The 22,726-nt window shown below is 47.9% G+C and overlaps 1 protein-coding gene across 1 annotated transcript; it reads left to right on the top strand.

Annotated features, from left to right (window-relative positions):
• The first annotated feature begins 1,287 nt into the window (after positions 1–1,287).
• On the top strand, positions 1,288–22,426 carry LOC142258690 (uncharacterized). The gene is made up of 4 exons (XM_075331315.1): positions 1,288–1,311; positions 10,529–10,618; positions 18,659–18,759; positions 21,503–22,426. The coding sequence occupies exons 3-4, from the start codon at positions 18,681–18,683 to the stop codon at positions 22,324–22,326; spliced, it is 903 nt and encodes a 300-aa protein (XP_075187430.1). The 5' UTR covers positions 1,288–1,311; positions 10,529–10,618; positions 18,659–18,680; the 3' UTR covers positions 22,327–22,426.
• The last annotated feature ends 300 nt before the right edge of the window (positions 22,427–22,726 follow it).

Below are 22,726 nucleotides of genomic sequence, written 5' to 3'. Positions count from 1 at the left end.
CGTCCCCTCCCTGACCCCACCGGCACCCGACCCCCACCGTCCCCAGCAGAGGACCGTCCCCCCCTGACCCCACCGGCACCCGACCCCCACCGTCCCCAGCAGAGGACCGTCCCCCCCTGACCCCACCGGCACCCGACCCCCCACCGTCCCCAGCAGAGGACCGTCCCCCCCTGACCCCACCAGCACCCGACCCCCACCGTCCCCCAGCAGAGGGACCGTCCCCCCCCTGACCCCACCAGCACCCGACCCCCCACCGTCCCCCAGCAGGACCGTCCCCCCCCTGACCCCACCAGCACCCGACCCCCACCGTCCCCAGCAGAGGACCGTCCCCCCCCTGACCCCCACCAGCACCCGACCCCCACCGTCCCCAGCAGAGGACCGTCCCCCCCCTGACCCCCACCAGCACCCGACCCCCCACCGTCCCCAGCAGAGGACCGTCCCCTCCCCTGACCCCCACCAGCACCCGACCCCTCCACCGTCCCCAGCAGAGGAACCGTCCCCCCCCCCCTGACCCCACCAGCACCCCGACCCCCACCGTCCCCAGCAGAGGACCGTCCCCCCCCCTGACCCCACCAGCACCCGACCCCCACCGTCCCCAGCAGAGGACCGTCCCCCCCCTGACCCCACCCAGCACCCGACCCCCACCGTCCCCAGCAGAGGACCGTCCCCCCCCTGACCCCACCAGCACCGACCACCGTCCCCAGCAGAGGACCGTCCCCCCCCTGACCCCACCAGCACCGACCACCGTCCCCAGCAGAGGACCGTCCCCCCCCTGACCCCACCAGCACCGACCACCGTCCCCAGCAGAGGACCGTCCCCCCCCCTGACCCCACCAGCACCGACCACCGTCCCCAGCAGAGGACCGTCCCCCCCTGACCCCAGCAGCACCGACCACCGTCCCCAGCAGAGGACCGTCCCCCCCTGACCCCAGCAGCACCGACCACCGTCCCCAGCAGAGGACCGTCCCCCCCTGACCCCAGCAGCACTGAGCCTCCCGCAAAAAAAGTTCCAGACCAGACACACATCAGGAAGCTTCCACACAGTAATGAAAGAACTCCAGTTTATAACTATGAAGACACTGACCTTGTTCTGTGCAGGAGAGAGTCATCCATAGCGCGGGGTCCTGAGGGAGAGGCTGCAGCAGAAGCAGCGACCACACATGCCGAGAAGCAGGAGGAAATGGCGTCTCCTCGTGCATTGTGACATTAGACCACGCCCCCGACCACGCCTCTAACACGTGACAGTAGTGACGTCATGCCGGGAAGGAACCTGTACACTCTAGCATCTACTCTACCGGATCCTGACCCTGAGGTGGGGAAGATTCAGCTTTTCCTCATTAGTTATAGAGCTGAGGTCACACTGGATTTTGGGGGAAGAAATAAAAGTGTCTCCTGTCACTACTGGGGGCTGCAGCTCGTGTATATATCACAGGGAAGGGGCTGAAGCTGCAGCACAGGGCTTGTGGAGGCTTCCATAAGGAAGGGGGGATATGGGGGGCTACACAGGGCAGGGAGCGATGCTGCATATTGGGGGCTTACACTGGGCAGGGGGCGATGCTGCACGATGGAGGAGCTTGCAGGGTGAGACTGCACGTTTGGGGGAGGGGGGCACATCTGGGGTTTATAAACCCAGTGAATAAAGACCACAATGTGCGTCAATCAGTGACGTTTCGGTCCTTCCTTGGACCTTTATCAAACTCACACTATAAAGATCCATAAGAAAAATACAAAGTGAATATTCTCTGAAAGGTGCATGAATATTAGAGCAAACATCATACATATTACTTGTGGAAAGATCCATAGAAAAGATTTATCTATAGAACAGAAAATGGGCACAATTGGATCATGGCCTCGTCCCCCAGCGGCTGCAATATCCCATAATATTCACTTTGTATTTTTTCTTATGTATCTTTATAGTGTGAGTTTGATAAAGGTCCAAGGAAGAACCGAAACGTCACTGATTGACTCACATTGTGGTCTTTATTCACTGGATTTAAAAAAAAAATAAAATAAAAAATTATTTTGGATATTTTGAGTGCCGGATTTATTTCTTCACTTTATTTTGATTTCATGTCAGATAGTGAGAAAAACCTGCAGATGTGTCTGTATAGAGAGCGGAAGGAAAAACCTGCAGATGTGTCTGTATAGAGAGCGGAGGGAAAAACCTGCAGATGTGTCTGTATAGAGAGTGGAGGGAAAAACCTGCAGATGTGTCCTATAGAGAGCGGAGGGAAAAACCTGCAGATGTGTCTGTATAGAGAGCGGAGGGAAAAACCTGCAGATGTGTCTGTATAGAGAGGGGAGGGAAAAACCTGCAGCTGTGTCTGTATAGAGAGCGGAGGGAAAAACCTGCAGATGTGTCTGTATAGAGAGGGGAGGAAAAAAACCTGCAGATGTGTCTGTATAGAGAGGGGAGGGAAAAACCTGCAGATGTGTCTGTATAGAGATTGGAGGGAAAAACCTGCAGATGTGTCAGTATAGAGAGCGGAGGGAAAAACCTGCAGATGTGTCTGTATAGAGAGCGGAGGGAAAAACCTGCAGATGTGTCTGTAAGGAGCGGATGGAAACTTCTTGTTTTCTTACCACCTCCTCAGCCCTGGGTGTGGAGGAAGTGACTGTGGAGGTATCATACAGTGCTTGTATTATACATTATGGGGCAGTGAAAGGGGAATCTTTGGGCTTTAAGAGGAAAATTGCTTTGTAAGGGCTGTAAAGTTGTGAGAGGTTCTTATATGACCCAGTTAAATATTAATTACATTTTTATTTTTTGGGGGAGGGGGTACCAATTAGGACTTCCGCTATGGGGGCCAGTGGCGTACAGTCAATAGAGGCAGGCCACGCGACTGCTATGGGGCCTGTGAGCTAGACGGGCCCGTGGACGGCTGCCCGCGGTATCAGCTCCAGCACCGCCCCTCCTCCTCGATCGCACTTTCAAATGTATCAGCATCTGAAAGCGACGGTGACAGAGTGCAGCGCGCCCTCTCATCATTGTCCCGCTGTGCTCTGACAGTTCTTCAACACAGCGGTGACGTCACTAGTAAGCGCCAGCCGCCACTGTGTTAAAGTACTAATCAGAGCACAGACATCTGGTGAACTAGGAGCAGCGGCGGGGGACCGAGGTGAGGTGAGTATGCAGGAACAGCGGGGTATCCACCGGAGGGCCCCGGGTCCTCAGTGAGGCCTCCCCCGTGCTTCATACTGTATGGGGCTGGTTATCTGGCCTCTGCTATTGGCTGGCTGGGCTAGGGCAGGGGGCCTCATGCGGCTTCACATGTCGGCCAGATCTGCACTGCACCTTCAGATGTTCTTCTGGAGCCCCAGGAGTGTCACGGTTAACAGACGCTGCCGTGTCTGCACGCTGTGCGCCCTGGACTCCTGCTTCCTGCCGGAGAGAATCAGTGGAGCCTGCAGACCAAAGACAAGCCAGGGGAAGGTAAGAACTCTGTGTGTGTGTGTGTGTGTGTATATATATATATATACAGTTTATATATCTATTGTGTGTGTGTGTGTATATATATATATATATACAGTTTATATATCTATTGTGTGTGTGTGTAATAAATATATATATATAAATATATATAAATATAGAGTGTGTGTGTGTAATAAATATATATATAATTTTATATATATATTGTGTGTGTAATATATATATATATATATATATATATATATATTATACCGTGTTTTTCCAAAAATAAGACCTCCCCCAAAAATAAGCCCTAGCAGGGATTTTCAGCATTTTCGGAGAGAGGCTTAAATATAAGCCCTCCCCCGAAAATAAGCCCTAGTCCCGGATCAATAATGAAGTATCCGTGCAGCTAAAAAAGATACAGATACTGCAGGACACTTCATTATAGACAGCGGCACCCGGCGATTACACTCACCCGACACCGAGCAGAGGACCTGCAGTGATCACACACCCGCACACATCAGCTCTCACACACACACACACAATCAGATCTCACACACACAATCAGATCTCGCACACACAATCAGATCTCACACACACAATCAGATCTCACACACACAATCAGATCTCACACACACAATCAGATCTCACACACACAATCAGATCTCACACACACAATCAGATCTCACACACACAATCAGATCTCACACACACAATCAGATCTCACACACACAATCAGATCTCACACACACAATCAGATCTCACACACACAATCAGATCTCACACACACAATCAGATCTCACACACACAATCAGATCTCACACACACAGTCAGATCTCACACACACAATCAGATCTCACACACACATCGCCTCACATGCAAACAACAAATCACACACACACACACATACATCGGATCGCACACACATCGGATCGCATACACACTCACCTCATCCAGTGACACCGATCTCTTCTCGCCGGGAGAATCCTGAGAGGCAGTGCGGTGCAGCACGACGAACAGGACCTGCGGCCGGACACGTGACTTGCTCTCATTCTCTGCTGCCGCAAGTGCTGGATGTGATGTGATGTGTGTGTGTGTGTCTGCAATCGGCTGTGTGTGTCTGCGTTCGGATGTGTGTATCTGTGATCGGCTGTGTGTGCCTGTGATCGGATGTGTGTATCTGTGATGGCTGTGTGTGATCTGCTGTGTGTGTATCTGTGATCTGCTGTGTGTGTATCTGTGATCGGCTGTGTGTATCTGTGATCGGCTGTGTGTGCCTGCGATCTGCTGTGTGTGATCTGCTGTGTGTCTGTGTGTGATCTGCTATGTGTGTCTGGGATCTTCTGTGTGTGTCAGCGTGTCAGCTAGGAGCAGGGTAGGACGGTGTGCAGCACCGACCGGAGATCACAGGAGGACCTGGGAACCACGCAGACGTCCTGGTCTGGTGAGTATGAGTCTCCTGGGAAGTGGGGGGGTCTGCTTTTTTGGGGGGTAAACTTACCCCCAACCGTGTTTCTCCAAGAATAAGACCTCCTCCAAAAAAAACCCTAGCGCTTTTTTTGGGGGCAAAAAAAATATAAGACAGTGTCTTATTTTTGGAAAAACATGATATATATATATATATATATAATTATGTATGTGTGTCTGATACATATCTAGTGTGTGTGTTTGTGTGTGTAATATACTGTATATTTAGTGTTTGTAATATATTCAGAGTGTGTGTGTGTAATATCTGAGTATATATATGTATGTGTGTGTATGTATGCATTATATATATATATATATATATATATATATATATATATATATATATATACAGTCAGGGCCAGAAATATTTGGACAGTGACACAAGTTTTGTTATTTTAGCTGTTTACAAAAACATGTTCAGAAATACATTTATATATATAATATGGGCTGAAAGTGCACACTCCCAGCTGCAATATGAGAGTTTTCACATCCAAATCTGAGAAAGGGTTTAGGAATCATAGCTCTGTAATGCATAGCCTCCTCTTTTTCAAGGGACCAAAAGTAATTGGACAAGGGACTCTAAGGGCTGCAATTAACTCTGAAGGCGTCTCCCTCATTAACCTGTAATCAATGAAGTAGTTAAAAGGTCTGGGGTTGATTACAGGTGTGTGGTTTTGCATTTGGAAGCTGTTGATGTGACCAGACAACATGCGGTCTAAGGAACTCTCAATTGAGGTGAAGCAGAACGTCCTGAGGCTGAAAAAAAAGAAAAAATCCATCAGAGAGATAGCAGACATGCTTGGAGTAGCAAAATCAACAGTCGGGTACATTCTGAGAAAAAAGGAATTGACTGGTGAGCTTGGGAACTCAAAAAGGCCTGGGCGTCCACGGATGACAACAGTGGTGGATGATCGCCGCATACTTTCTTTGGTGAAGAAGAACCCGTTCACAACATCAACTGAAGTCCAGAACACTCTCAGTGAAGTAGGTGTATCTGTCTCTAAGTCAACAGTAAAGAGAAGACTCCATGAAAGTAAATACAAAGGGTTCACATCTAGATGCAAACCATTCATCAATTCCAAAAATAGACAGGCCAGAGTTAAATTTGCTGAAAAACACCTCATGAAGCCAGCTCAGTTCTGGAAAAGTATTCTATGGACAGATGAGACAAAGATCAACCTGTACCAGAATGATGGGAAGAAAAAAGTTTGGAGAAGAAAGGGAACGGCACATGATCCAAGGCACACCACATCCTCTGTAAAACATGGTGGAGGCAACGTGATGGCATGGGCATGCATGGCTTTCAATGGCACTGGGTCACTTGTGTTTATTGATGACATAACAGCAGACAAGAGTAGCCGGATGAATTCTGAAGTGTACCGGGATATACTTTCAGCCCAGATTCAGCCAAATGCCGCAAAGTTGATCGGACGGCGCTTCATAGTACAGATGGACAATGACCCCAAGCATACAGCCAAAGCTACCCAGGAGTTCATGAGTGCAAAAAAGTGGAACATTCTGCAATGGCCAAGGCAATAACCAGATCTTAACCCAATTGAGCATGCATTTCACTTTCTCAAATCCAGACTTAAGACGGAAAGACCCACAAACAAGCAAGACCTGAAGGCTGCGGCTGTAAAGGCCAGGCAAAGCATTAAGAAGGAGGAAACCCAGCGTTTGGTGATGTCCATGGGTTCCAGACTTAAGGCAGTGATTGCCTCCAAAGGATTCGCAACAAAATATTGAAAATAAAAATATTTTGTTTGGGTTTGGTTTATTTGTCCAATTACTTTTGACCTCCTAAAATGTGGAGTGTTTGTAAAGAAATGTGACAATTCCTACAATTTCTATCAGATATTTTTGTTCAAACCTTCAAATTAAACGTTACAATCTGCACTTGAATTCTGTTGTAGAGGTTTCATTTCAAATCCAATGTGGTGGCATGCAGAGCCCAACTCGCGAAAATTGTGTCACTGGCCAAATATTTCTGGACCTAACTGTATATATATATATATATATATATATATATATATATATATATACATATACAGTTAGGTCCAGAAATATTTGGACAGTGACACAAGTTTTGTTATTTTAGCTGTTTACAAAAACATGTTCAGAAATACAATTATATATATAATATGGGCTGAAAGTGCACACTCCCAGCTGCAATATGAGAGTTTTCACATCCAAATCAGAGAAAGGGTTTAGGAATCATAGCTCTGTAATGCATAGCCTCTTCTTTTTCAAGGGACCAAAAGTAATTGGACAAGGGACTCTAAGGGCTGCAATTAACTCTGAAGGCGTCTCCCTCGTTAACCTGTAATCAATGAAGTATTTAAAAGGTCTGGGGTTGATTACAGGTGTGTGGTTTTGCATTTGGAAGCTGTTGCTGTGACCAGACAACATGTGGTCTAAGGAACTCTCAATTGAGGTGAAGCAGAACATCCTGAGGCTGAAAAAAAAGAAAAAATCCATCAGAGAGATAGCAGACATGCTTGGAGTAGCAAAATCAACAGTCGAGTACATTCTGAGAAAAAAGGAATTGACTGGTGAGCTTGGGAACTCAAAAAGGACTGGGCGTCCACGGATGACAACAGTGGTGGATGATCGCCGCATACTTTCTTTGGTGAAGAAGAACCCGTTCACAACATCAACTGAAGTCCAGAACACTCTCAGTGAAGTAGGTGTATCTGTCTCTAAGTCAACAGTAAAGAGAAGACTCCATGAAAGTAAATGTAAAGGGTTCACATCTAGATGCAAACCATTCATCAATTCCAAAAATAGACAGGCCAGAGTTAAATTTGCTGAAAAACACCTCATGAAGCCAGCTCAGTTCTGGAAAAGTATTCTATGGACAGATGAGACAAAGATCAACCTGTACCAGAATGATGGGAAGAAAAAAGTTTGGAGAAGAAAGGGAACGGCACATGATCCAAGGCACACCACATCATCTGTAAAACATGGTGGAGGCAACGTGATGGCATGGGCATGCATGGCTTTCAATGGCACTGGGTCACTTGTGTTTATTGATGACATAACAGCAGACAAGAGTAGCCGGATGAATTCTGAAGTGTACCGGGATATACTTTCAGCCCAGATTCAGCCAAATGCCGCAAAGTTGATCGGACGGCGCTTCATAGTACAGATGGACAATGACCCCAAGCATACAGCCAAAGCTACCCAGGAGTTCATGAGTGCAAAAAAGTGGAACCTTCTGCAATGGCCAAGTCAATCACCAGATCTTAACCCAATTGAGCATGCATTTCACTTGCTCAAATCCAGACTTAAGACGGAAAGACCCACAAACAAGCAAGACCTGAAGGCTGCGGCTGTAAAGGCCTGACAAAGCATTAAGAAGGAGGAAACCCAGCATTTGGTGATGTCCATGGGTTCCAGACTTAAGGCAGTGATTGCCTCCAAAGGATTCGCAACAAAATATTGAAAATAAAAATATTTTGTTTGGGTTTGGTTTATTTGTCCAATTACTTTTGACCTCCTAAAATGTGGAGTGTTTGTAAAGAAATGTGTACAATTCCTACAATTTCTATCAGATATTTTTGTTCAATCCTTCAAATTAAACGTTACAATCTGCACTTGAATTCTGTTGTCGAGATTTCATTTCAAATCCAATGTGGTGGCATGCAGAGCCCAACTCGCGAAAATTGTGTCACTGTCCAAATATTTCTGGACCTAACTGTATATATATATATATATATGTGTGTATGTATGAGTGTATATGCATGTGTGTGTATATATGTCTGTTTTTGACTTTTTTTTGTATGAATGAGCATGTATCTGTGTACATGTGTGTATGTACAGTATATGCCTGTGTGTCTGTGTATTTGTGCTTGTCTGTGTATGTGCCTGTCTGTATTCTGTGTGAATGTATGTGCCTACGTTTCTGTGTCAATTTACATATATCGCATACTCTCCACATACACACACCACATACAGTGTGTGCAGGCTTGTGCCTGTGTCTGCATATGTGTGCGTGTCTTTGCATGTGTTTGCCCTTCTGCATGTCTACATATCTTTGTGTGTAGCCGTGTGCAGGTATGTGCCTGGCTGCATTCTTGTGCATGTCTGCATATGTGTGTGTGTGTGCGTGCATGTTACTGGCTGCGTTCTTGTGCGTGCGTCTGTTTGCCTGATTATTAGTGTATGTCTGCATTCATGTGTGTGTCTATGTGAATATGTGCATGTGTGTCTACATGCACCTGTCTGCATGTATGTACATTTTTCTGTATGTGTGCATATGTGTGCCTGCCTATGTGTATGTGTGCCTGTTATTGTGTGTGGCTACGTATACAAGCGTATATGTGTGTATGTGCACATTTCTTTGTCTGCATATGCGTATCTGAGTGCATGTCTTTGTGTGTTCAGGCCTGTGTGTTTACGTATGTATGAGTGTGTGTGCTTGTCTGCATGAGTGTTCATATCTGTGTGCATTTGTATGCATCTGTCTGTGTGCCTGTCTGCATGCATTTGTCTGTCTTTGTATATCTGTTTGTCTATGTATGTAAGCATGTGTGCATGTATGTGTGTCTACATAAGTTTGCATATCAGTGCATTTTTGTATGTGTGCATGTCTGCATGCATGTGTTAGTCTGTGCCTGTCTGCATGTGTATGCATGTATGTGGGCCTACATCACATCTTTGAACATCGCTACTATGCGCCGCGCTCAGATGTCATTGCATGGTTTCGGATGGGTGGGGTGGCCATTTGACCACACAGGATATGAAGGTGGAGGGGGGAGGGGGGAGCGCAGAGAGGTGAGAAGAATCTTGTTGTTCCTCCCTCTGTGAATGGACAGAGTAGTGCATATAGGATCCCAGGATGGGGCAATTTAGAGGGCCTGGGATGGAGGAAGATAGGGGCCCAGGATGGGGCAGTTTAGGGTCCTGGGATGGAGGAAGATAGGGGCCCAGGATTGGGCAGTTTAGGGTCCTGGGATGGAGGAACATAGGGGCCCAGGATTGGGCAGTTTAGGGTCCTGGGATGGAGGAAGATAGGGGCCCAGGATTGGGCAGTTTAGGGGCCTGGGATGGAGGAAGATAGGGGCCCAGGATTGGGCAGTTTAGGGTCCTGGGATGGAGGAACATAGGGGCCCAGGATTGGGCAGTTTAGGGTCCTGGGATGGAGGAACATAGGGGCCCAGGATGGGGCAGTTTAGGGGCCTGGGATGGAGGAACATAGGGGCCCAGGATGGGGCAGTTTAGGGTCCTGGGATGGAGGAACATAGGGGCCCAGGATGGGGCAGTTTAGGGGCCTGGGATGGAGGAACATAGGGGCCCAGGATGGGAGACATTATTAACTATAGGGGGCCAGGAAGGTAGACATTATTAAATAAAGGGGGCTAGGGTTGGAGAGACATTATTAAATACAGGGGGCCAGGATGGGGGCCATAATTACTATATGGGGCCAGAGTGAGTTACATACATTATTGGTTTATGCTGGCAAATAGTAGAGATAATTACTGTCGGGGCAAATTAGGGGACATAATTACTGATGAAATATAGTTTATTTTTTATGATACTATCTTCCATGGTGGGAACAAAAGTCTGATGTAGTGTAGAAATTGGGGAAACAGTGTGGCATGTGCCCTGGGAGTGATCAGCTATAGTGACTGTGTGTTATTTTCTTCAGAGGCATTTTCTAGCTGGAAGAAATGATGGCGGTCAGCGCCAGATGGAGAGGAAAAGCGAAGGTGAACAACGTCAGCTAGAGACATCACTGGTAAGTCAGTGTATTACATGTCCAGACACACACTATACACTATATACAGAACTCCTGTGTATAATGTCACTGGTGATCACTGTATTACCTATATACAGATCTCCTGTCTATAAAGTCACCAGTGAGCACTGTTTTAGTTGTACCCTATATACAGAATTCCTGTGTATGTTACCGGTGATCACTCTGTTACCTATACACATACACTATATACAGAACGTCTGTGTATAATGCCACTGGTGATCACTGTATTACCTGTACACTGACACTATATACAGAGCTCCTTTTAATGTCAGATAGATCTTTTGCCAGAGGTGCTAAGGCTGTTTTGAGTATTCTGGTAATAAATGCCTGGAGATTGGCTTGTCTGGGCTATCAAGCAGTTCTGCTTCTGTGTCAGAGACATCTGAATTGTGGTCAGGTGTATGTTGTCCTCCTTTGCTCTGCTCTGTTTGTTGTTTATTTTTCTGTTGCTTGTTAACAAATTTGTCCATCTCTTTCTTGTGGGGTTTGGATGCGTGATATACCTCTGTTGATGCGGATTTCTGGCCAAACTTAACCATGTTTTATCCTGTTCATCTGTAGGTTGAGCTGGGGTTCTCCCAGGTAGCAGAGAGATTGATTTATTGCATTCCTCTAAGACCCAGTACCTGCTAGTCTAAGTTAGGTGCTTGGTTCTGGTGTATGTATGAACCTGGTGTCCCAGGGGGTATGTTCAGTGACCAGGCTTCCTGAGACAAGCAGTAAAGAGATCTATGTAAGGGGATATCTTCTTATAATCTACTTGCTAGGATGTAGGTCGTTTCCCCTTCACAATATAATCAGGTGCGTCCCCTTTAAGAGTCACTGAGTACTGGACCTTATCTGGTTAAAGGGGTTATCCGGCTTCTTTGACTTTTTTTTTTTATTTCCCTATTGGTCTACATTGGGGCAGGTAAGTAGATAGAGACCACTTACCTGCCCTGCTGTCAGCCCCTCTCCCCCGGCTCAGAGTGGTCATGTGACCGCTCCTGCCGCGATTTTGCTGCTTCCGGTCATTTCATGTCAACATGGGCAGGGCCATGTTGACATGCAAATGTGGAACAGCATGTTGCCGCCCTGCTGAGCTGTACAGTACGAGGAGTCCCCGCCCCCTTCCCTGCGCCCTCCCACACATTCCCCCGCACCTCTTTTACTCTCCAGTAACCTCCCCCTGCACTGCTGTGGAGTTTGTGACCTGGGGGAGGGGCCTGGCGGCGGCTGCCGTGGTGTCAGCGCCAGCACCGGGCCCCCTGCCCAGGATCGCACATTCAAATGTACCGGCATCGCAGATCACAGATGCCGGTACATTTGAAAGTGCTGATGAGAAGAAGCGCAGCGCTGCTTCTCATCACTGTCCCTCCCGCTGTCTGTGCTCTCTCCAGCACAGCGGTGACGTCACTACTGTGCTGATATGTCCAGAGCACAGACAGCGCGCGAACGTGCAGGAGCGGCGGGGACCGAGGACGGGTGAGTATGTACTCCCTACATGTGTTCCCTATGGGGGGGTGCGCAGAGCCATATGTGTGCGTGTGCAGAGCCATATGTGTGCGTGTGCAGAGCCATATGTGTGCGTGTGCACAGCCATATGTGTGCACAGCCATATGTGTGCACAGCCATATGTGTGCGGTGCAGAGCCATATGTGTGCGGTGCAGAGCCATATGTGTGCGGTGCAGAGCCATATGTGTGCGGTACAGAGCCATATGTGTGCGTGTGCAGAGCCATATGTGTGCGTGTGCGGTACAGGCCATATGTGTGCATGTGCGGTGTAGAGCCATATGTGTGCGTGTGCGGTACAGAGCCATATGTGTGCGTGTGCGGTGCAGAGCCATATGTGCGGTGCAGAGCCATATGTGTGCGTGTGCGGTACAGAGCTATATGTGTGCGGTACAGAGCTATATGTGTGCGGTACAGAGCCATATGTGTGCGGTACAGAGCCATATGTGTGCGGTACAGAGCTATAGGTGTGCGGTACAGAGCTATAGGTGTGCGGTACAGAGCTATATGTGTGCGGTACAGAGCCATATGTGTGCGGTGCAGAGCATACGTGTGCGGTGCAGAGCCATATGTGTGCGTGTGCGGTGCAGAGCCATATGTGTGTGTATGCGGTGCAGAGCCCGATGTGGGGCTGTTATTTGCAATGCTGTAGTGATACCAGGTCAGGTGCTGGGGAAGAATACTGACAGGGAATGTGTGTGCAGAGGGCGGGGATGGACACTGGGGTGGGGCTGGACACTGAGGCTGGGCGGTGCCAGCTCTGACTGAGGTTCAGCACAGGAAGTGGTCATGTTTGCTGGAGCTGAATGTAAACAAGAAGCTGCAGAGAATAAAGGGATAATTCAAGAGGAACAAAAGTTAGAAAACAAAAAATAACAATGTAGGTGTGATTTATATGACAATACAGCACAGATAAACTCAAACATTTTTGTAAAGCTAATGTCGGACAACTCCTTTAATATTTGTTTAAGCTGCTGCCAGGAGGAGAAGGGGGGAGGTGTATTCCTGTATATCTGCTCCTCAGTGTCCCAAACAAGCTGTTCAGGACAGCGTTTCCCTGCCTCTAGTCACCAGCTCCTGGACCAGTCACATACAGCAGATAAGTCACCACAGGGGGGAGGATTGTTTGCGGTGCTGCAGGTGATAAGGCCCTGTATGGCCTCAGCAGCCGCTCTCACTAGCAGAAATCCCTGAGACAATGACTCCTGGGCAGTTCAGGGAGATGAGAGGGGTCAGGAGAGTGCTCTGTTTACCTCTGAGGGAGGGAGGAGGTTTGCTGGGAGCTATTCTGTGTCTGGGCAGAGCTTTCCTCCAGGCCGAGGCTTCCTCATGTGGACTAGGCCGCAACTTCTCCTCCCCACAGATACCCCCAGGGCTTGCTGCACAGAGGGTCCCTCAATGCTGGGGTCACCGGAGGACAGGTCCCACCGCTGGGTAAGCTTTAAAAGACTCGATGCCTTCGGATTTTTTCACTTTTTAGCACAGCTCTCCAGCCTCACGTCTGCTCCTTGCTCCAGTCAGGCCACGCCCCTCCTTGTGTCTATATATACAGAGCTCCTGTGTATAATGGCACTTATGGTAATATTAGTGTTATTAGTATTGTGGTTTTTAATTCATGATCATTATTGTAGTATTATTCAGTCAGTATGTGGTCTGGTCATAGCATGTTGGTATTTGACCCTTGTATGTGGTTGTATTCGGTTACTATGTCGTGTTAATATGTGGTCTGGTCACGATATGGTGGTATTTCTCTTTGTATGTGGTATTATTCGGTCACTATGTGGTCTGGTCATAGTGTAGCGGTATTTCTTCCTTTTGTATGTGGTTGTATTCAGTCACTATGTGGTGGTAATATGTTGTCTGGTCACGATATTGTGGTATTTCTCTTTTGTATGTGGTATTATTTGGTCACCATGTGGTTTAGTCACAGTGTGGCGGTATTTCACCCTTGCATGTGGTATTATTCGGTCACTATGTAGTCTGGTCATAGTGTTGCAGTATTTCTTCCTTTGTATGCGGTTGTATTCTGTCACTATGTGGTGGTAATATGTTGTCTGGTCACGGTGTGACAGTATTTCCTCCTTGTATGTGATATTATTGGTCTTGGTATACTGGATTGTGTTGTGTATGGAGGTCACTTTTTCTCTCTGATATCAATATGGGAAATATACTTTCCAATAGAGATTAAATACTTGAATGTTTAACCCCTCCCTGTCCTGTGATTATTACACTGTAGCACATATGCACTTACAGAGGTTGTCTGGTGAAAACAAGTAATCGCCTCTTCATTTTACTATATGGAGGACTATCTGAGGCCCATTATTCTCTTCTAAAGCCCTTGCACACGTTGAGTATTTGGTCAGTATTTTACCTCAGTATTTGTAGCCAAAACCAGCAGTGGAACAATCAGAGGGAAAGTAGAATAGAAACACAGGCACCACTTCTGTATTTATCACCCACTCCTGGATTTGGCTACAAATACTGATGTAAGATACTCACCGTGTTTGGGGGGCACTTTTGTTGTCATCAAATTTTATGGCTGCAGTGAAAGGGGAATCTAGGGGCTTCAATAGGAGGAAAATTATTTGGTATGGGCTGTAAAGTTGTGAAATATGCTCTTCTGTGTCCCAGCTGAATATTTTTATTATTAATTTTTTATTTTTTTTTGTGGGGGTAGGGCCGAATTAGAAATTCTGCTATGGGGCCCCATGATTTCTATGTACGCCCCTGATGGGGGCCCATGATTCTATGTACACCTCTGTTCGTCCCCTTAACACTAGTCCCAGAGATGGGTCATTTAACATTTCTACCTTTGGAACCCAGAGAGCTCGACATTTCTGGGACTTCTAGTGTTATAGAAAAACAATTGAATAAAACTAATTTTCCTCAAAAAGACGTTCAAAAATACAACATTGTTGACTAACGCAATTCTCAAATGACGGAAAAATAAGCATTAGGGCGTCCAAATTGTGAAGACAAAACAATGAAGGAAATCCCAATGTCATAATGTACCACACTAAGTGGACCCTGCCACGTCTGCTTCTATCCCTGCTGAACTGACTCTGGGGCAGCATGGGCGATATAGGAGGCGTAGAGGCCATGCATGGATTAGTCTCAGGGGCCATATGGCTCAAACAAGGGTGGGGAATCTCCGGCCCGCGCGCCGTATGCGGCCCGCGATGACCTTTTCTGCGGCCCCCGGGGCAGATTCCCGGAGGCTGCAGTGCTCGGGCAGCCGCTCATCTTGTCTATGGCCGGCAGACAGCACTGGGGTGGGACTTCCTCCCTCCCTCTGGCTCCTACATGCTCCTCTGTGAGATTGCAGCTAGAAGCAGAGTGATGGGGGAGGGGCCTGTATAGTGCCGTGCGTTCTGCCTCTCACCCTCCCGTTCTGTGCACTCTGCCTCTGTGCTCAGCTATTCAGGTCTACCGTGTTTCCCCGAAAGTAAGGCCCTGTCTTACATTAATTTTACCCCCAAAAGTCCCACCCTGCCTTACTTTCGGGGGAGGCCTTACATTGGGAAAAAAAATGACACCCCATCCTCCCCCCTGCAGCCTCCCCATTGTTTGAGAGTCCGGCATCCACCCCATCCTCCCGCCTTTAGCCTCCCCATACAGTGGTTCTGCCCCCCACTCTGCCACCACACACACTGACACATACGGTACCGGTACAGCCCCACACGGCACCCACACACATATCGTACCGGTACCGTACACACACACACACACTGACACATACAGCCCCATACGGCACCCATACACATACCGTACACACACACACACACACACACACACACACACAGAGAGAGAGTTTCGGAACTTACCGTTACTTTCCTTCTGTTTCGATCTCCTCTGCGGTGCCGGGCTGACGATTCGGATTCCGGGGACGCTGGACCAATCGCAGCGAGCCTGCAGGCGGTGACGTCGCGGCTGATTCGGCCAATCACAGCTCGAGCTGATGGCCAGCAGGGAGCCTGTGACGAACAGGCTGATCGGCCAATCAGCATCGAGCAGGAAGGGTGTTGACCCGGGATGCGCCGCAGGCCGGCGAGATTGTGGGGGCCATTCACCGGAGGCGGACCACGGGTGGCACAAGACTGGAGAAGGCCTGGATGGAGCGAGGGAACAGCGGCAGCGATAAGTTCCTGTACTTTCCCCAGGGACCCCACCCATATGCGGCCATACTGTCCCCAGTGACCACACCCATATGCGGCCTTACATTACGCCGCGACCACCACCCATAGGCGGCCTTACATTCCCCGGGCCCCCCGCTACCCTGCCTTACAATCGGGGGGGTGCCCTACATTGGCGGACCCCCCCCCGAAACCCCCATCCTGCCTTACTTTCGGGGGGGTCCTACTTTCGGGGAAACACGGTAGCTCCGCAGAGGAGAGAGAAGACGAGAATGAAGCCAGCCCTTGAGCTGAGCTGCTGCATCCATCTTGTGTCAGGCAGGAAGTTGTGCTGCACCTGATCTTACAGGGCAACTAAGCAGCAGGTATTTATATCTGAGCGAAGTGTGTTTATATCTAATATATACCACCATATATCAAATGTATTTGTGACTTCAATGTCCAGTAGGTGTGCGCTGTGTATACGGCGTGTGTGCGCTGTGTTTGGCAATTAATAAAGTTTAATATTTTAAGTCTTATTGGTATATCTAATTCCTGGTGTGCACATGTTTACATCCAGAGCTTTTTTCATTCTCCTTATGTGCTGTGTATATGGCTTGTTGAATGCTGTGCATGGCTTCTGTGTGTGCTGTATACGGCATGTGTGCTGTGTATACGACGTGTGAGTGCTGTGTACAGTATACAGTACCTCCTGTGCATGTGTACTGTATATGGCCACTGTGTATCGTGGGCGGTGTACAATATGACCAGTCTGTCAAGGCTGTGTGAAGTATACGGCCAGTGTGTGATTACAATGTGTGGTTTACAGCCAGTGTGCAGTGTGCGGCCAGTGTGTCGGGGCTGTGTGCGGCCAGTGTGTCGGGGCTGTGTGCGGCACACGGCCAGTGTGTCGGGGCTGTGTGCGGCACACGGCCAGTGTGTCGGGGCTGTGTGCGGCACACGGCCAGTGTGTCGGGGCTGTGTGCGGCACACGGCCAGTGTGTCGGGGCTGTGTGCGGCACACGGCCAGTGTGTCGGGGCTGTGTGCGGCACACGGCCAGTGTGTCGGGGCTGTGTGCGGCACACGGCCAGTGTGTCGGGGCTGTGTGCGGCACACGGCCAGTGTGTCGGGGCTGTGTGCGGCACACGGCCAGTGTGTCGGGGCTGTGTGCGGCACACGGCCAGTGTGTCGGGGCTGTGTGCGGCACACGGCCAGTGTGTCGGGGCTGTGTGCGGCACACGGCCAGTGTGTCGGGGCTGTGTGCGGCACACGGCCAGTGTGTCGGGGCTGTGTGCGGCACACGGCCAGTGTGTCGGGGCTGTGTGCGGCACACGGCCAGTGTGTCGGGGCTGTGTGCGGCACACGGCCAGTGTGTCGGGGCTGTGTGCGGCACACGGCCAGTGTGTCGGGGCTGTGTGCGGCACACGGCCAGTGTGTCGGGGCTGTGTGCGGCACACGGCCAGTGTGTCGGGGCTGTATGCGGCACACGGCCAGTGTGTCGGGGCTGTGTGCGGCACACGGCCAGTGTGTCGGGGCTGTGTGCGGCACACGGCCAGTGTGTCGGGGCTGTGTGCGGCACACGGCCAGTGTGTCGGGGCTGCGTGCGGCCAGTGTGTCGGGGCTGCGTGCGGCCAGTGTGTCGGGGCTGTGTGCGGCACACGGCCAGTGTGTCGGGGCTGTGTGCGGCACACGGCCAGTGTGTCGGGGCTGCGTGCGGCCAGTGTGTCGGGGCTGCGTGCGGCCAGTGTGTCGGGGCTGCGTGCGGCCAGTGTGTCGGGGCTGCGTGCGGCACACGGCCAGTGTGTCGGGGCTGCGTGCGGCACACGGCCAGTGTGTCGGGGCTGCGTGCGGCATACGGCCAGTGTGTCGGGGCTGCGTGCGGCACACGGCCAGTGTGTCGGGGCTGCGTGCGGCACACGGCCAGTGTGTCGGGGCTGCGTGCGGCACACGGCCAGTGTGTCGGGGCTGTGTGTGTATGTACAGTGTCTACTGTGTGATCTATATGATTTACCAATCTTATTATCGTGAAGAGTTGTCTGCGCTCCAGACAAAGACAAAACTGGAAAAGCAGTTGTGAGAAGCAAACATTATTATTATTATTTATTATTATAGCGCCATCAATTCCATGGCGCTTTTTATGTGAAAGGTATATACTTAATAGGGACAAGTACATTACATTACAGCCGCACCAAAGAGAAGCAGCTCCGGCTGCCACAGTAGGGGTATAGGAGTGAGTTAATTGTTTGACCAAATATAGCAGGGTCATTTTCAAGTTGATAATTTTTTGTGGCCCCCGAAGGTTGTTAGAATTTTCCAAATGGCCCCCGGCAGAAAAAAGGTTCCCCATCCCTGATCTAGAACCTGCCACATGACTTTTCCTTCTGTCCGTGACTTTTACAATATTTATTTTACAGCTTTGAAATTCAGGGAAAAGATATGCAGAACGCTGCAGACACAATGGAAAAAGGAGAAATGGATAATCGGGGTGATGAACGGAGTAGAGACCTTTCCACAGGTAACCCTCCTCAGTGAAGCGTCACCATTAAATAACAGAAAAAAATGAAATTCCCAGCTGCAAGGAGAAAATGAAGTTACATTCTCCCTGCTGCCGCTCGTATACAGTCACCGATGCAGTGCGGGAAACAGTAACCCTTACCGCTCACAGGCTGTCAGCCAAGGAACAAGAGGGTTGATTACTGGGCACTCACTTTCTAGTGAGTGGTGACTGTTTCAGCCTCTCCCACTGTGCTGGTGACTGGAAGTGAGCAGCTGCTGGGAGAATGTAACTGCATTTTCTCCTTGTAGTTACTATGTCACAATCTCTCCACTGTCTTAGACGCAGTGAGTGACAATTTTGCCTCCCTATGGAAGCAGGCCATGCCAAGCTGTTTGTTTGTTGAGCAACAGCTCAATTCAATCTGAAACTGAGAGGTGCTTGGTTTCTTCAGCGGTTCCCTGTTCTGAGTGATCAGTTACTTAGCTGACTAGTCAGTCCCAAATAGAGGGTATCACGGAGGTGCAAAGGTACCTGGAGAAGGGACCCCAAAAATGGCCCGCAGACTAGGGTCCGAGTGCTGTTCCTTATCCCACAGGTAGGCTTGATGGTATCCAGGTCTGGACCGCCAGCTTAACCCTAACTCCTGTCCAAACCCTGATCTAACACCCCCTGTCCCACCACCTGGAGTGGAGATGCAAATGCCACAGGAAGAAAAACAAAACTCATACACACTGCACACAAAAAGGAGAGACAGTACATGTATTGGAGGGAATAAAGTATAAGGAAGGAAGTAAATGTACAACGGGGAAACTTCCACACCACATCACTTCAACATCGGTATACTGGTCACCAAGAATAGGATCGCCAGAAAGACCGGCATCACAGGAGCATAAGCTGGAGGTATCATCTGCAGCAACAAACAGACTCTCAAACCTTAAGTAGGGAGAAGACAGGGGAATAGAAATTAGCCTTCTGAGTCTCAAGGAGCCACACACCGCTCCACAGGAATTAACTCAGGACTGGAAAGCAATGGAAAAGACTCAGCTAAGGCTGAACAACTAAGATCAGGTTGCCTGTGAACAGAGTCCGACGCCGCAGCTGCACCCCGCGAATATGGGCCTGAACACCACATGACACGGGGCCTTTATTATCTGTGCTCTGATCTATAGCTGCCAGACCTTGGACCTCCTCTTACCATTCATTTGCCCTGATCCACTATCCTCCTTATAGTCTGACCCCAGACCTGACCATGCGTTTGTCTTTCCCCTTAGTTCACGGCATGCTCTCTTTGTATTTGACCCCAGAACATTTGATAACCCTGCCTCACGGCTTGTCCATGCAGTGACTAGTGTCACAGTGTTCCAATAAACCAGATAGATATCACTTAAATGCTAGGTACTCAGATTACCATTATATCTGCAGGTAAATAGTGTTTTTGTAGCTGCCAGGTTTTCTTTAACCCCTTCTCGATATGTAACATATTATTAGATCCTATTACTTCTTGCGGGCTCAGAAGCTGAGTGCATTATTGACAGCAGATGATGCTTGAGTTATTCAGTGGAGGTAAGCTTCAACCACTGCTGTTAACTTTCAATCTTTGACAGCAGCATTAGCAGCACGCAGCCAATGAGGTACAATGTTCCACATATCCAACACCCCCAGCAACATTTATCATTGGGTGCATATGGGTCCCCATAAAAGCTGGGGGGCTGCTAAGACCCTTTGCCCTATATAGGAGTACGCCTATAATCACACCTAGATACTTTCCTTCAGTGGTGTAGATTTGAAAATTAGATAATTTGTGGGGTGTGATTCCACTGTTTAGGCACATCAAGGGCTTTACAAATGTGACATGGCATCCTCTATTTCAGCCAATTTTGTTCTCCAAAAGTCAAATGGTGCCCCTTCCCTTCCGAGTCCTGGGGTATCTGCGTATACACAAGAAATTGCACAACAGAATTATATGGTCCACTTTCTCATCTTACCCTTGGGAAAATGAAAATTTGTGGTTAAAGGAACACTTTTGTGTTGTGTTTTATTTTTTTCCTTCCACATAGCTGTAATTTCTATGACGCATTACTGCTGTAGGAATATTACAGAAAATAGATAAATACATAGCTAATGTGAAAAATGAGTAAAAAGACATAGGCATTGCATTACTGCTTTAGAGATATTTGCAAAGAGAGCTTCTTAGCTTATGTATTGGCCAATCCATGTGAGCCCAATAACCTCGACAAGGTGATCTCATTATATTGGGATCCTAACCTTAAATGCCTCTGTGATTAAAAATCTGCATGTCTGGGCAGATAGGTTCCTGGCTAAATAAGATGGTGGACACACCCTGGCTATAGGGCAGAGTGCTTGGTCAGCTGCTCTTCAAGGTTATCTGGCTCACATGGATTGGTCAATACATAAGCTAAGAATCTCACTTTACAAATATCTCTGTCGTTTTACTCATTTTTCTCATTACCTGTGTATTAATCCCTTTTTCTAATATTTCTACAGCAGTAATGCAATGCCAAAGTATCCTTATATTATTGAGTGCCATTGGACATGCTTTTGTAGATATGTTTTATTGAATCTCGTTTTGAGCACTTTGAAGGGTGCAGTTTTTTAAAATGTCATTTTGGGTATTTTCTGTCACATAGGCATTTTAAAGTAGAACACTACACACTTTGGAATTTATATGGATTTATGTGTTCCTATGTATGTTTGAGGTTATATTATTTAAAGCTTATAACTTCAATTTTATTTATGGCAGATGACGGTACCAGGAGTTCAACACAGAAAGCGAAGGGCAGTGAAAGTCACAAAGGAGAGAAGCCATATTCTTGTTCAGAATGTGAGAAGTGTTTTGCTAAGAAATCAAATCTCATTACACATGAGAGAATTCACACAGGAGAGAAGCCATATTCATGTGCAGAATGTGGAAAATGTTTTGCTCTGAAAGCACGTCTTATTAGACATGAGGTAATTCACACAGGAGTGAAGCCATATTCATGTTCCGAATGTGGGAAATGTTTTGCTCGGAAATCAAATCTCATTAGACATGGGAGAATTCACACAGGAGTGAAGCCATATTCATGTGCAGAATGTGGAAAATGTTTTGCTCTGAAAGCAGTTCTTATTAGACATGAGGTAATTCACACAGGAGTGAAGCCATATTCATGTGCAGAATGTGAGAAATGTTTTGCTGACAAATTAGATCTCATTACACATGAGAGAATTCACACAGGAGTGAAGCCGTATTCATGTTCAGAATGTGAGAAATGTTTTGCTCGGAAATCAAATCATGTTAAACATTTGAGAATTCACACAGGAGTGAAGCCATATTCATGTTCAGAATGTGAGAAATGTTTTGCTCGGAAATCAAATCTTATTACACATGTGAGAAGTCACACAGGAGTGAAGCCATATTCATGTTCAGAATGTGGGAAATGTTTTTTTCAGCAATCACATCTCATTAGACATGAGAGAAGTCACACAGGAGAGAATTCATATTCATGTTCAGAATGTGGGAAATTTTTTGCTTGGAAATCACATCTTATTACACATGAGCGAATTCACACAGGAGTGAAGTCATAGTCATGATTAGAATGTCTGTTTTAGTAAGTCTATTAATATTTACTATCTGTTAATAAAGAGTTCATTTTCATGTCATTACAGTTGTGTACTTTTTATGATGGATCATTTACAAACTATTCATCTTTTTACACTTTTTTTTTTAAATTTTTGATGGAGAGAAAAAACTTTTTTTTTTTTTGTTATAGCAAAGTTGTACGCTTTTATTCATCCATTTGTGCATTGCTTGAATGAGAGCAGAATTCATTTTGTTAAATCTACACTCCATTTTGTCTTTGTGTAAGATCCTGTACTGTGTCTCCCCTTGTGTAAGGGGTACTTCTCACATAGCGAGATCACTGCTGAGTCACGTTTTTTGTGATGCACCAGTGACCTCATTAGCAATCTCGCTGTGTGTGACACT

The sequence above is a fragment of the Anomaloglossus baeobatrachus genome, assembly GCF_048569485.1.
Source record: "Anomaloglossus baeobatrachus isolate aAnoBae1 chromosome 3 unlocalized genomic scaffold, aAnoBae1.hap1 SUPER_3_unloc_1, whole genome shotgun sequence".
Taxonomy (NCBI): Eukaryota; Metazoa; Chordata; class Amphibia; order Anura; family Aromobatidae; genus Anomaloglossus; species Anomaloglossus baeobatrachus.
Note: the sequence above shows the minus strand (reverse complement) of the source record. Positions and strands in the feature narration are given on the sequence as shown.

Excerpts from the sequence above, each read along its gene's own strand:
- LOC142258690 (XM_075331315.1), top strand. The coding sequence starts at position 18,681 with ATGCAGAACGCTGCAGACACAATGGAAAAAGGAGAAATGGATAATCGG. Across the intron at positions 18,760-21,502 it reads GAGTAGAGACCTTTCCACAG|ATGACGGTACCAGGAGTTCA; the intron begins GTAACCCTCCTC and ends TATTTATGGCAG.